We start from the raw sequence: 16,573 nt of genomic DNA on the forward strand, positions 1-16,573 counted from the left end.
GAGGTCAACGAGAGCGGACTAACGCAAATACCGCGATAATAGAGTGTTACTTCAATCATACAAGCTGTGCTTCAGTACGGTTTCGCTGGTTGAAAGCTGATAGAACCGATGAAACTATACGAATATGTAGAATCGATTATTTGCAAGCATTTACAATAATTGTTAAAATAATTTAATGTGATGACGCTTCTTTATATTTGAACAAGGATTACTGTTGCAATTTGAACCACCACCAGATGTCGTTATGTTACTGATTGTATAGTTGTGTTTTGACGTATATACACTCACCGCACTTAGCCTATCCACTTATGATGCGTTGTGTGTTCTGATGCTCTTCTGCATACCACTGTTGTACAGTGTGGTTATTTGCGTTACTGTCACCTTCCTGTCAGCTTGGACCAGTCTGGCCATTCTCCTTTGTCTCTCATTAACAAGGCGTTTCTGTCTGCAGAACTGCGGCTCACTGGATTATTATTATTATTATTATTATTATTATTATTATTATTATTATTATTATTTTCACCAGTCTTTGCAAACTCGAGAGACTAGTCTGCATGAAAATAAATCCCAGGAGATCAATCAGCAGATAGAGATAAACCACCCTGTCTGCCACCAACAATCATTCCACGGTCAAAGTAACACGTTTTCCCCATTCTGCTGGTTGATGTGAACATTCACTGAAGCTCCTGACCCATATCTACATGATTGTATGCATTCCACTGCTGCTACACAATTGGCTGATTAGATAATTGCATGAATAAGTAGGTGTAATAAAGTAAAAATGTTCTAAATAAAGTGCTTGGTGAGTGTATATATTTTTATCATATATTTAAATTCAATACACTGCCTGTATTGAAGGTTTTTCTGCACTTGTTGGTGGATATCTAAATGATACTTTAATACAAAGTCACAATAAGATCTGAATAGCCGTTGGGCCCTTGGGCAAGGCCCTTAACCCTGTATTGCTCCAGGGGAGGATTGTCTCCTGTTTAGTCTAATCAACTGTACGTTGCTCTGGATAAGAATGTCTGCCAAATGCCATTAATGTAATGTAATATAATTATATCAGATATATTTTTACATCTTGGATGCAAAATGTAATCAATCCAGAATATGCACCCTCTGTGCAACAGTCACAAGCAAACACTCCCATGTTATACCTGCATGTCTGGGTAGCACCGGTAAAATTACCGTAATTAGCGTAATAACATAGCCTCTGTGTACTGAGCCTTGGTTATATGACACGGTAAATGTCTATGACGTGTAGAAATAAACTCAATATACAAGTTCCTGTGATGGATGGATAAAAAGATGGCAGATTTCACCAGTGATTATATAGGACTATTCCAGGTGTAACCGAGGGGATATTTCTGCTGCAAATTTCAATTTCTGCATAACAAGTGATGTGCATTTGTTCCGCTGAGTTAACAATCAACCTCCCAAGCCAAGAAAACAAATTGTTTCTCCATCCGTGACATCGCATTCTGTAGCAGATGTTCAAGTCCTTACTAGCATTCCTTAATTTATGCCTACAATGTCTACAAAACAACCACCGGTGAGTACTACTTCTGGTGAATACTCTTTGAATATCACTGGTGAATACTCTTTCTGGTCAATACTCTTTGATTATCACCGGTGAATACTCTTTCTGGTCAATACTCTTTGAATATCACCGGTGAATACTCTTTCTGGTCAATACTCTTTGAATATCCTACATAATGGGGTACTACAGTACCTCACATCTGTGAAGCACGGTGGAGGAAGTGTCATGGCTTGCATGACTGCTTCTGGAGTGGGCTCACTAGTCTTTATTGACGATGTAACTATTGATGGCAGAAGCAGGACGAATTTAGAAGTCTACAAACTAATTGGGAGGAACTTCATCATGCAGCAAGACAATGACCAAAGACACACTGCCAACACAACAAAGGACTTCATAATGGAGAAAGGTTTTAGACTGGCCAAGTCAATCACCAGACCTTAACCCTATAGAGCATGCATTTAACCTTGTAAGGAGAAGATCGAACGGAACCCCCCCCCCCCCCCCCCCCCCCTTCAAGGGATATGCTACCACATATGAAGTGTTATTTACTTTCATTTACGTTAATACTCTCTCTTCCAATATTTTTGCTCACCTAAAATTGTGTGGTCTGATACCAATGTCCACTATGTTCTAAGTAGTTTAACACATCTAGGTGTAAATACCAGGAAATAAAAGCTGAACTCTTGTCTCATGTATTCAGTGTATTGCAAATGTATTCAGTGTATTGTAAGTCCCTCAATGTTAGTAGTCCTGCATTGCCTACTGACATACACTGATGCCAGGGAAAAAACAGAAACCAGAAACTTGGGATAAACCAGAAATCTAAAACTTGGTTAAGTATGTCTGTACTTACATGTTACTCTTACATCTCTTACAAACTCTCATCTGTACTTCACAAAGTGGCTTCAGGGTTCAATGTAACAGGGACAGTAGGCCAGATGAGATGGGTCAAAAAACCAAACATGAACTTCAATCTCACCCCACCCACCTGCATTTCCTCTCTCTTCTCTTTGTATTGTATTTAGGAATACTAAAGGATCTGAAAAACACCCAGTCTTCAATATTTCAGCAGAGAGTACATCGTTTGAGGAGTCTTGAATGTGGCTCCAAAGGTTATTTTTACTGTGATAAATTGTTACATGCTTTTCTCTGCCTGATTATGATTAATTGAAGACAACTGATAGAGAGTCACACTTTTGTGAAGTTGATTAATGTCAGTAATGTATCCTGATCCTGAAATGAATGAATTGGTATTAGTTATGTAATGTGCTTTGGATAATGGTGGCTGCCAACTAAATTAATTAGCATATGTAAAGTGCCAAAGGGCCTGTTCAATTCAACATGAGCACCTTGTCCTCAATCATTGTGTTCGCTTTGGGTCCAATTGCCCCATTTTAAACTTTTAGTAAAAGAGGACTTATACTTTTGAAAGATGCATTTCATAACCAGTGACTAATCCAGTGTATATATGGTTCTGGTTTTCATTGTGTATTTGATTTATATCTTTTTGCCTATATGGTTTTGTTCAATACAATAATATAAACATGGAAAATAATTGAGACTGTCAGTTAAAAACAATAATATCAATAAGCTACTGCAAGAAAACCATGATTCATGTCCCCCATGCCTTCATTTTAGTGGATTCATAAAAAATAAAAATCACATGTTCATAACAAAAAAATTAAGACATTTTGTTAACTTTTGTTTATTTATCTTTGTTAACAGTGAACTGTGTCAACTAGCACTGGTAAATTACAAACAACAATTAACCATATTTATTGCTTATACTGTTATGAATTGAGATAAATTGAATGTGAGTTTTTGATGCAGGCTAACAGTTTCACCGATGCTAATGAGGAAACAGAACACACAGGTTAAGAGTGCCCTGTCAGTGCAATTATAATACAGTACCATGTTGTTATGAAAAAGTGGATAAGGTTACACCTCAGTAATTACAAGACCATGAGCCCCAATCAGAAGTGTGTATTGAAAATATATGTTCGGGGGTGTCTCGGTGGCGCAGCCTGCAGAGCACTGACCGCATGCTGATTGTGAGCCGCGACGTCAACAGTTCAAATCCGACCGTCTGACAATTTGTTGCATGTCTTTCCCTCTCTCTCGCCCCCATTCTTCCTGTCTCTATATACTGTCCAATAAAGCTGAAAAAGGCCTAAAAAATATCTTAAAAAAAAGAAAATATATCTTTGAATGCACAGTGGCTTCAGAACGTACCCCTTGAATTTTTGCACACTTTGTTGTGTTTTTTTTTGTGCCATTTTTGAGCGTTCAACAACCCATAATGATAGTGAAAACATGTTTTTAGAAAGTTTCCCAAATGTATTAAAAATCAAAAAATGGATTTTTTGGTATTCAGACCCTTTGCTGTGGCACTCCAAATTGTGGTCAGACGCAACCGGGAGGGGTTCTAAAGGTTACCCACCAGACGTGGCATAACCCTAGAGGAGGAAGGGGAAGACGGGAAGAGGAATAAATAACTGCCAGGCACTTAACCTCCCGAAATAACAACCTACCAAAGGAGTCTGACCTGACTCAAGCGGGGAAACGGTATGGGGAACTCACCCTCACGCCCTACTGATTACGGTGATCATAAAACGAGGCGAGTAGGAAGTAGGTACGAAACATCCCCAGGGAGAAAACTACACTCCCAGCTGCGTTATAGCCTACCGAGGACCAGGAACGGCAAAGTGAAAACACACAAGACATCCTGTCTCTAATTCCAGGAATATTGATACTGACACTAGAATACACAAAAAAAACAGTAAAACTCTAATTCAACTGACGAAGCAGCGTTCCCAAAAAAGAGACGGGAATACATGAAACACATTAATCCTGAAATTCAACTGACAAAGCAGGAATACTTATACAGTGTTATGTTTCTGCTTTTTGTCTGTTAGTGTATTTTGAATTTTTGTAAATGTATTATTTTTCATATTCATGTCTGGTTTTCTGTTTACATCAATTATTCATTGCACTCATCTTCCCCTGTGATGTCTATGTCTTTATGTCACTCTGAGCCCGAGTCACTTCCCTGTCTGCTTGATTCACTATTCAGGTGTTTTCAGAATTTTTTGGTTTCCCACAATTCCTTCTCAGTCTTGATTTTCTTACTTCCTACTTTCTCTCTTTCATGTTTGTAGATAGCACTAATCTAAACACTAAGACTGAAACTAATACCGTGCGCTTCTCAGCTCTAACGAACATGCAGTAGGAAGCGAGGTAAAAACATGAGCAGCACTGAGGGTCTCCAACATAGAGCCATGGGCTATTGGAGGTTCGCAAAACATGTGCATTTAACCTTAATGTAATACATAGAACAACATGCATTAAGAAGGCAACGAAGAGTATAAGTATCTTGGGCAGGAGACTTATGCGGAAGTAACCTAAATACACAATCTGCCACGAGTATCTCTGACATGGATCCCCAGACTATCGGAGGTGCAATGAGAGCAAGTGAAAAGGGTGCAATAAACTCAAACCCTAACACTTGGCCTTAACAGAAGGAAGCTGCTAACAAGGTCTCAATTCCCAGAGGTATCTCGTCTTCCAACTGTCATGTGTCTGATATTTGTGCACAAAATGTGAAGGTGAACGTGTGACACACTGTTCTCACTAACCTAAGGTAACGAAGGGTCACTGTGTGATCAGCTCCTATACCCTTCGCCACAACAGGTAAATGAGTATCACCAGTCACATACCTCCCATAGTGCACAAATGAAAAATAAAAGACAGAAACGTGCAGTGGAAAATGGGGAAATAACACACAAGCCTCGAGTCAAAGAAACACGGGGCTTAAATAGAAAGACATGCAGCTGACCTTAATCTGTAATCAGACTGCATGCGGAAGACAATTGGAATTAGTTGTCAGCACCAGGGTACTGTTTACCTGAGTGCCGCTAACTGCCAACTCTGAGTGCCGCTAACTGCCAACTGTGAACTGATTACCAGAGTGGCAGAAATACGGCATGAGCACCCTCTAGCAGCATCAAAAGGTAATGTCCGGAAATTCACTGAAACAACTTAGCAGAACGGTGACATCCTGTTTGATTTGATTATCCTTCTGATTTGTCTAGAGCTTGATTGGAATCCACCTGTGGCAAATTGAACTGATTTGACATAGTTAAGAAAGGCACACACGTGTGTATATCAGGTCCCACAATTCACACTGCATGTCAGGATAAAAACCAAGCCATGAAGTCCAACTCTCTGTAGACCATGGCAATACAATTGTGCCAATGCGTAGATTAGGGTAGGGGTATAAAAACCATTTGTGAATTTGCTCAATAATTGTGAAATGGGAGAAGTTTGGAACCACCAGGTTGTCCGGCCAAACTGAGTACAGGGCCAATATGTCTTTCATTACACAGCAAAGCAACACATTTCACAGAGTGACATGACTTATTTGTCCATATAAACTTTGTGTGGGGCTTTAGCAACTGCTAAAACTGCTGCTTTGTTTAGCAACTGCTTAAACAGCTAATTAGCCACGTAGCCATATCTTAGCATCTGTTTCACTGGACACACTAACCATTGCCTGACAATGTCAAGGCCACAGCATTTTCCAGGCGAGTCCTGTTACATGCTCTGTTTCTCACCTCCTCACACACTGGAGAGTCTGACCCACCGTCCCACAATCAATCATCATTAAAGACTGTGAGAAATGTTTTTCCTTGGCAGGAGCTACAGAGTAACAGGAAACGGAAAGAGCCAGTCATCTCCTCTCCCTCTAATGAACTGTGATGAAGTCATGGGGGGGGGGGTGTTCATTGATAAACAGTCAGATCAGCACTCTCCTTCTCCACTAGATGTAATTTAATGGAATATGTTCTAAACAGGGCAAATGGCAGGTTAATAACCAGCCAGAAAGTCAAAATCTTACCCCATATGTGAATACCTGCATATTAATATTTGTATTTCCATAGCAACCACAGTTCATATTACAATGAGCAGATATATACAGCATATTTGAAAAAAAGTTATTGACTTACCTCTTCTTATTTCCTTGTTATTGTGCAGTCTGGCAGCCTTCTGTGGCAGTGACTGGTTGTTAGGACCATTATTAGCATAGCGGCTAACAGGATTGAATTACAGAGAGCAAGTAGCACATAGCGTATGCTAGCGGCGAGTGTCCTTGCTTTAGCAGCCAGGCGGTTTGATGTGGTTTTCCCTGCCAGAGTGGCACTCTAAATCAGAGACTGATTAATAAGGACAGCACGACTACACAGGCCGACCAGGGCACAGACCCATAACTCAGTGCGGCGTAATAGCGCGGCATTAAGCAGCACACTGCTTTAAAGACTTTCACAATATCATTAAACACTCCATCCATTAGCAGGAGGGTAGCACTTCTAAAATCAATGTGATTCTCTCTCTCTCTCTCTCTCTCTCTCTCTCTCTCTCTCTCTCTCTCTCTGTCTGCATCCATGCATCACAAATGAATGGATTTTAAAGTGTTTGTGAGACCTGATATCAGTCTCTGGTTGAAAGACTTCAGGATCCACATCTCCTTTGGTGTCTGTTTAAACGCACACTGCACTCACGCTAGCCTTTTGCTCTCATTCAGTGGTTTTGATGAACTTCCTCTTTGATTTCCCCACTAAAACCTTCCCTGGAGATGCATTCCGCTGAGCTCCCCAGGGCTTCTGTAAAGATAACCAATTACCACTCTCTGATTTAACTTAATTACGGCTACACACCAGCCCGCGCTTTACAGATCGCTGCTTTGGCCTCTGAATGAAGCTTCATTTCGTTCGGCTGACGTTCCCTGGGTTATAGCAGAATACATGTGCATCCAGCGAGCCAGCACTCTCACACTCGGCTTCATTTGGATTCAGCCAGCGAGGGGTTTGTGTTTGAAAGCATTATCTCAAAGCCACGGCCAGCTGCACTTCTACAGAAAAAAAAACCATCCCATCTTTAACAATTTATAAAATTCATATTTTCGTGTGTGACCCGATCAAGTTGCAAGGGCTGTCACCACTGTAGAGCGGAAGGGTAACCTTGCCCTCAAAAAACTCTGTTGTCATTTAGGGTAATGACAAAATTCAATGACAAAATTCAATTATCATAAATGATCCTTTTAAAAGCATCATACTTTCATCTCAATATGTTCGCCGACGTCACTCATTTGTTTTGTTCTTCTGCCGGCCTGGCTGTGGTTCGCAGTGGTGGTCCGCCCGTCGCATTTCAATGATGTCCATCTCAAATGGCCACTGTGTCATCCTGATTTGTTTGCTCGGGGAGGTTGAGCATTAATTTCCAGAAGCTGCTTTTTATTTTCTCAGGACAGAGCAGAGATGACACGCCTCATCATTCTGAGCCCAAGGGCATCATGGGTACTGTTTTCATTTTGGACAGTGTCCCGGGCGGGGGTGGGGGGGCATTATTCGGCCAGTGACTTCTCTTTTGGCAGAACTGATTATGTGCTGTTGCCGGTTCCTCTGTGGCAGAAAGCATTTTCCTGGAATGGCCATAGGGAGCAGTAGTGTCAAGCTCCAGTGTCCCTGGTTAACCTGTTGTAAACAGACCAACAAACAGTTCTTTGTGTTTTTGCAACTGAAATATTTACCTATTGTTTTACTAAAGAACCATTCATGAAAAAATAGTCATATAGACAATTTTAGAGGGATATGCAAAAAAACAACCCCTGGACCCCCTTGTAAGGCTGGTCCTGTGATTGACAGCTTAAAGAATGGTACTTCTTTTCATAGCTAATACCTGTACACTTGACTTGAGTAAGATCTGATAACTCTGTGGGTTTTTTACAGGAACCACCATGCCAGGGGGGATATAAGTGTCACTCAAAATATCAACCAACCAGATTTTCCACAGCAGTAGGTTATAAAACCCCACCTTTAATGAACATGTTAACAGCTATTGACTATAAATATTCCTTCTGCACCATCTCAGTGAAATCCTATTTTTATTTTCCTGAGACCACCTGTTTATACTATAACAATACTGTAATAATATCATATCATATACCTGTTTATATTATAATACCACTGTAATAATATCAGATCAAATACCTGTTTATACTATAATAATACTGTAATAATATGATATTCTGTACCTGTTTATACTATAATAATACTTTAATAATATAATATTATATACCTGTTCAGACTATAATGACACTGTAATAATATAATATTATATACGTGTTTATACTATAATAATACTGTAATAATAATAATATTATATACCTGTTTATACTATAATAGTACTGTTATAATATAATATTATGTACCTGTTTATACTATAATGACACTGTAATAATATAATATTAGATACCTGTTTATACTACAATAATGCTGTAATAATATAATATGATATACGTGTTTATACTATAATAGTACTGTTATAATATTATATTATGTACCTGTTTATACTATAATGACACTGTAATAATATAATATTAGATACCTGTTTATACTATAATAATGCTGTAATAATATAATATTAGATACCTGTTTATACAATAATGATACTATAATAATACTGTAATAATATAATGTTATAGCGTGGTGAGCAAGCCCGGTGGGACAGCACATTTCCCACCCCTTCCCAGCCTCGGACTCAGACAGAGCAAATTTGCTTGAAAACGGCACATAAATTTATATATAACATTTCAGTGCCCTCCCAAAATATGAATTCTGATTTCCACAGGGCTCCGGAGTTTGCCGTGATGAATTCTGAGAAGGATTTAGTAAACAGTAAAGTTCATGTCTGATTACTAATGCTTTTCTCTGCACACTAATTTTTCTGAGTGAAAAATATCCTGTGGCTCTGCGGTGGACATCAGCCTGTGCTCTTCTTCTACCCAGATCCAGGGTCAGCTGGGGTCCCTAGCCCTGGTCCTGGAGAGCCACAGGGTCAGCTGGGGTCCCTAGCCCTGGTCCAGGAGGGCCACAGGGTCTGATGGGGTCCCCAGCCCTGGTCCTGGAGAGCCACAGGGTCAGCTGGGGTCCCTAGCCCTGGTCCTGGAGAGCCACAGGGTCTGCTGGCCTTTGGTTTGACTTTACATTTTTTAACCACTTCAGATCCAAAAAGGCGAGGTAAGTTAATGCCATAATCATGTGCTTTAAATGACCTGTGACGTATGCTCTAAGACCAACTATCCAGTACCAGGGGTGACGATTACTGGTTTGGAAAGTCATCTTCATACTGTATAATATTAATGATGACTAGCTTGAGCTAAAGTCTCTCATTCTGTCTCTCTCTCTCTCTCTCAAGCTCCAGGCCTGGAGATCTGTTGTATCCACTGGTTTCTGATGTATTTCAACACTTATATTATTAATGTAAGTCACTTACATTTGATAAATAATCAAAATACTTTGTTTCCAAGGCCTAAATTGGCCACTGATTGAAAGGAAATACACAAAACAAGTACTGCACTGTGGCCCTCCCGGTCCTGAGTTTGAGATCTCTGCTGAATAATTTCGTTTCAAAGAGCTTATCAGGGACTGCAGTCTACCAACACCACCTGATGCTCTGTCACTGCAGTCATCCTGTGCTTACCATTCCAGGCACAATGTTCCTGGTGTGAGATGATAATTAATGAGACAGACACCGCACTGCTGATGGTCAATCTATGTGCTTTCTTTTTTCCAAGAGGATTGAACACAAACCCTAAAAACTTAATGAAGCGAGTGTAGCCTTTCTCCACGGCAATTATTAATCCTCTTAACGAGCACAACGCAAAGTCAAACCCAAAGGAGACCCTGGCCTGTCTTATCTGTGACAAAGTGCTGGGCTTGCTAATTGCACCGCAGGACCGAACAGGATATATTTAAGCTGGGGAGAAACAAAATATGACTCATCTGACATGTTCACCAGACAGAAATGAAGAGTGGCGAGAGGGTAATCATTCCCCCTGACTTGTGCGCGGTAATGAATAAAGAGCTCCCACGTGCATGATGTCCGTCCTTAAAGGTCTGGCCGTCAGTGGAGAAGGGCTTCTGTCACATTATGTGGCAATATCAGCTACATGCTTGGATGTCATGTGGTGTAATCGTCTGATCTGCATGACTATCCCCATCTTCTCTGTGACATCAGCTGGCAATATCAGCTACATGCTTGGATGTCATGTGGTGTAATCGTCTGATCTGCATGACTATCCCCATCTTCTCTGTGACATCAGCTGGCAATATCAGCTACATGCTTGCATGTCACTTGGTGTAATAGTCTGATCTGCATGACTATCCCCATCTTCTCTGTGACATCAGCTGGCAATATCAGCTACATGCTTGCATGTCACTTGGTGTAATAGTCTGATCTGCATGACTATCCCCATCTTCTCTGTGACATCAGCTGGCAATATCAGCTACATGCTTGCATGTCACTTGGTGTAATAGTCTGATCTGCATGACTATCCACATCTTCTCTGTGACATCATCTGGCAATATCAGCTACATGCTTGCATGTCACTTGGTGTAATAGTCTGATCTGCATGACTATCCACATCTTCTCTGTGACATTATGTGGTAATATCAGCTACACTGTGGGTATCATCCAAGGTTACCCACAGTGTAATGAAAGTTTCCCAGATGAATATTGTGCATAAAACACATACATAGCTTGCTGAGGGTTATTTTATGTTTACTACCACCAACCCTCCGAGGCTGTGGGAATGATTGAGAGGAAACACGAAGATGAACCACCCTTCATTATTTATGTTATTTCCCTCTATAATTATCTCAGCTTTCCAAAGCAAATAACTGAGATTCAAAACTGCAACACCTCATATTTCAGTGCTTTTACAAGCACTCCACACTCTTGCCCCTCTGTGTATCCTCTGAAAACAAGGTTTTGCTAGAAGCTTCGCTTGAGCTGATTTGGCTCATTCACACAGCGATCAAATGTTTTTTTTTTTTAATGACAGCTTTTTCATATTTTTGTGATTGAATCCAGAAATGCCAGTTTTACATAAAACATATCCAGCACATATACAGATATTACACTCAGTGAACACTTTATTAGGTATTTATTAGACTTATTCTACTGCTGTCGCCTATCCACTTAAGAGTTATGATGCATTGTCTGTTCAGAGATGCTCTTCTGCATACCACTGTTGTAATGTGTGATTATCTGCATTACTTTCACCTTCCTGTCAGCTTTGACCAGTCTGGCCATTCTCCTCTGACATCTCTCATTAACAAGGCGTGTCTGTATGCAGAACTGGATTTCTTTTTGTTTTTTGCACCATTCTTTGCAAACCCTAGAGACTAGTGTACATGAAAATGTCTGCCACCAACATTAAAAGTCACTTAGATCACATTTTTCCCCATTTTGATGGTTGATGTGAACATTAACTGAAGCTCCTGACCTGTATTTACATGATTGCATTGCACTGCTGCCACTCAATTGGCTGATTAGATAATCGGATGAATAAGTAGGTGTAATAAAGTTCATAATAAAGTTAATAAAGTGCCCGGTGTGTGTATATTATTATATATTATATATATAGCTTTCATATCAATAGGAAGTTCCACTGAGATAAGGAGTTCCTTTCCCAGTGCAGCCTGGTAGGCTGACATTGCAGGGAAGGAGTTTCACTCTGGCCTGTGATTGGTTGCCTGCAGCGTTTCCGCAGTAACTGCGTATAAATTGCGCTCTGCTAACACGACTGCTCAGGTCAGCTGACCAGGCCGCAGAGCAAAAGGAAAACAAGCAGATGGCGCCACGGCCGCCAAATAATCTCCAGGAAAACCATCTGTAAACATAAACGGCCCCCAAAGTATAAAGGTAATTAATTGAAGGTCAGCGCTAAGGTCAGTGAGGTTTGCGCATTCATTGTTTTGACTTTTGAACCATTTGACCAGACCATACATAATGAATAACTCTGGGTATATTTTGACAGTTTGGGGTAGTCACCCTTTAGCTCTTATTCCAGGACACACCCCTTAGCTCTAGGCAGTTCAGGTATTCCCGAGGTGTTCTGTTTTTGCTTAAATGTGAAGCTATTCATTTAACAGATAAATAATACCTCTTTAATACATTTTTGAACTCATTTTCCAATAGCTTCTCGTTTATGAATGTTGCATTTTGGTTTCAGAGAGAGCTGAAGGAAAATATTTAGACCTGAATATTATAATTTGTCCTCATGTGCTGCTCGTAAACGTTTTTGTGAAGGTAAATTATATTCACGACTTGAGTTCAGCTACAATTCAAGGTCAGGAGATGGAAGCGTATTAGCCTCCGCCTCCACAGACTGCTAAAGGGCCTGAGGCAGAGCTGCTAGCCCTGATCGGGACAGAGAGAGGAATAATGCCTTTTTTGACTTTCTGCATGGTAGGATGATCTTTGTATAGAAATTCCGAACAGGAATTTCTCATCCATCTTGGGGCATTACAGTTTTTGGCAATTGGTTATACCCATGTCTCAATACTGAGTACGCTTTTTCAAAACTCCGGCATTCTTCATTGCTTTCACACAAAATGCATTCAATGACAACATCCTTCAAAATAAATGAATTACTTTCTCACTCAAGCACAACCACCAGCAAAACTCTGTGTATCTACAGTTCAAAACATAACCCAATGTTGAGTTAGACCTCAATTTGGCATGTCCACCATGATATCATATAATATGAAATATATAGAAGATCTATCTATAGGTAAAAAAAGAGAAAATAAATTGTGGCATTTCACCAGGCCTGTGCCCTCACAGAGTGGTTCAAAACCCATCCAAGGATGATCACTTTTCCTCCCACATTACACCATTCCTTAACCCCACAGAGGAACTCTTTTCCTCATGGAGGTGGAAGGTACATATACGATCTCCATCCAGATGATCAGATGTCCCTACTGAATGCAATGAATGCTGCATGCCTGGACATATCTGTGAGAGATTGCTGGGGATGGATCAGACCTTCAAATAGATTTTTTCCCTATATGTATGGCAAGAGAGAAGTTGCAATATAGATGAGAACCTGGAACCCAATCCAGAGATCCAGGTTGACTAGCATTGATGTACATAACATATTCTACATATACAGTAGGTGTGTGTTTTTTCCTAGATATGGTATTGAAATTGTTGCTTAATTTGTGTTTCCATTTTGCGCTGGCACTTTGGAATTAGAGTACTACTGCATATGCCAAAAATATGGCAAAAAGAAAGCATATTGAGGAATATTGCTGCATTATTGATCCATGTCTTTAAATATAATTAAATATAAATCTTGAGTTTATGAAAGCTTCAAAGAATAATATGCATCTTGTAATGCCAGCTCTTGTGTTTTTAGGTCATTCTGTTATGAGTGAGAAAGTGATCTTGTTGGGTGACACCTTTAGCCAGTGTTGTGGTAGAATGAGTTGTGTTTTGGTAATCTTAGTGCATTTTGTGTGCCATATTAACTCTTGTGCCAAGCTGTGTGTTGGTAAAGAGAACTGTGCGTTTGGAAAAAGTGTACTCAGTATTGAGACCTGCGTATAATCAATTGTAAAAAGTTATAATGTAATAGCCTTCAGCAGGTTTGGAAGGTGGCCCTGTCTCACAAGATCACACCCAATATTCCTATGTTGAAGACATCAAGATGTTTGGAAACAGGAGACTATGCAGGAAGAGTATATATGAACTACAATGATCTTTTCTCTCTCTCTCTATCTCTCTCTCTCTCTCTCTCTCTCTCTCTCTCTCTCCCTGTCTATCGCTCACTCACTCACTCTTTCTCTCTCTCCCTGGCTCCCAGTCTCTGTCCCTCTGGATAATTGAGTTTTAATTCTAGATTACATTACCAGTCTAAAAATATCTCTGCATTTGGGGGGGAAGAAAGAAGAAGGCGGCCGATGAGGTCATGATGGAATCATTGTGACGAGGAGCAGGAAGATTCCACTCAACTCAGTCGCTTTCTCCAGAAAGGCAGCGGTCCATATCAACACACTGCACGGACACTGCCCTATTAAAGCATTACTGCGAGAGAGAGAACACTCACATAAATTGCTGTAGGTGATATTAAATTCAATTAAATGTGTGGGAACACTGTAAACCAGAGACAGAAGATATGGGAGGAATAAGATGTCCTATTTCAAAAATGGATATTCATAATTTTATTTATTTTTTTAATCTTGTTAGATAAATAGAACAGCCTGGTATCTGAAATGATGGAGACTGGATGATCAGGCAATATGTATGCTCTTGTAGTAGAAAAACAAATAAATGTCATTTATCGAGTAATAATAATAATGCGAATAATAATGATACATGGTAATTATAATGGCAATAGCAATCAGAATAATAATCATAGTCTTCATAGTATTTTCACCTTTACATATTGGTGTTATTTTTGTGCTTTGATATGACGTTTGCGACTATAACACAGTTACATAAAGGTCCCCGTCTTAAGGAATGGACATTCAAATGGATCTGTACGAGGAGAAACACATTCCCCAAACCCCTCCCCCTCCAGAAATGAACTGATAAATGAGCAGCCCCTCATTCTGAAACACTCACACACACAATCACACACTCACACACACACACAATCACACACAATCACACGCACAATCACACACACAACAACAACAACAACAACAACAGTAAAAAACACAAAATGGAAAAATAAAGGGATGCGATAAAATGAAGCGTGATGAAGTAGCACTTCCCTCCCCAGATGTGGCAGCTGAAATGACCGCACATGCACACGAAGACGAGTACAAGCATGCTTTTACAGGATGATACCTGAAGTTCACCACACACTAAGCTAAACCTCTGCTCCCTAAAATGGTGGAAGTCTCTACACCTAAACCCCCCCCCCCCCCACCCAACCTATACCCCCAGTACCTCTTTCCCTTGGGTTTACTCTAATCCTGGCTGCTGTTTTAACCCAAAGAGGAGACACTGTCTTATGAGAAATACACGGACACCTGCTTAGGCCCCCTGTGGAGGCTGGGGCAGATAAGGATACTGCTACATGAACAGTGGAGAATGCAATGCTTTTTTCTGCTGTACTGTCCCAAAGAACCACACAGTTCTGGAGAAGTTTTTGTTGCTGCTGTAAAGGCAAGGGATGTTGGTAAGAAAAGCTCTGTCGCTCACGCAAGTGTCTGTTCAACGACAACCTTTCCCTTTTACGCTTTTGCAGCCAGACCTCAAAAAGAATCTCTTCTGAGTGTGTAGCATGTGATCGGAGGTAATAGTTCCTCCTTTGAATAGGTCTGGGCTCTTCTAACGTACTTCCAGATGAGGTTTTCTACTTGACTTTTGTCATCGTTTCTACTTAATTTTTGTTTGTGGTGGATATTCAGTTTTGTATCCACGTGAAATGGAAAAGCAAATACTCCATTAAAAAAAGATAAGAAAAACAGAAAGACCCGTTCAAATCTGTTCCGATAGCATACATTTCCTTTGTGAAAGTTCTTGTTGGGAGTTGCTGACTTTGGTAGCACGGGCTACAAGGCTCCGCCTCCATGCTCCTCTGTGATTGGCTCAGCAGGTGAAGTCCTCAAAGTTTCCCTGCGCAGGGTGGTGAGGTAGCAAGTTTGCGGAGTATGTAGACGGCGCTCGAATGTTTTCACACGGAGCCTGTGCAGTGGGAAGCAGAGAAGGAGAAAAAGAGAGTGAAGGAGGGGGGAGGGAGGAGGGGGCAGGGATTGACAAAAATACCACATTATACACTTTGTGAGCACTTTAGTAGGTATTTATTAGACTTATGTTTTAGACTTTTGCTGCTGTAGCCTATCCACTTTGACACATTGTGTGTTCAGAGATGCTCTACTGCATATCACTGTTGTAATGCGTGGTTATTTGTGTTACTGTCACTGGCAGTGTGGCCCTTCTCCTCTGAACATTAACAATGCGTTTCTGGTGTTCTTCCACCAGAACAAAACAAACGTAAAAAAGAGGAGAGAATTGAGGTGAGACTGGCTTAACACCCCCCAAAAAACCGGGTTGGCGAGGCAGGGGAAAGGCAGCTCAAAGTGTGCAGTACTGGTCACTTTCCACACACTGACAGACAAAATGGCCGCCAAACTGGCTTGATTCACTTGATTCTTTGCCATCAGGAACACATCA

The 16,573-nt window shown here is 40.5% G+C and overlaps 1 protein-coding gene across 3 annotated transcripts in view; it reads right to left on the minus strand.

The window, feature by feature from the left end:
- Positions 1-14,595: 14,595 nt before the first annotated feature.
- LOC133110354 (acid-sensing ion channel 1) overlaps positions 14,596-16,573 on the minus strand; it is a 288,095-nt gene continuing 286,117 nt past the window's right edge. For all 3 annotated transcript variants that reach the window (XM_061220385.1, XM_061220383.1, XM_061220384.1), the window contains one exon: positions 14,596-16,084. In XM_061220385.1, the coding sequence (XP_061076369.1) occupies positions 15,989-16,084 (96 nt within the window). In that variant the 3' untranslated portion in view covers positions 14,596-15,988. The remainder of the gene's footprint in view (positions 16,085-16,573) is intronic.

The sequence above is a fragment of the Conger conger genome, chromosome 14, assembly GCF_963514075.1.
Source record: "Conger conger chromosome 14, fConCon1.1, whole genome shotgun sequence".
Taxonomy (NCBI): Eukaryota; Metazoa; Chordata; class Actinopteri; order Anguilliformes; family Congridae; genus Conger; species Conger conger.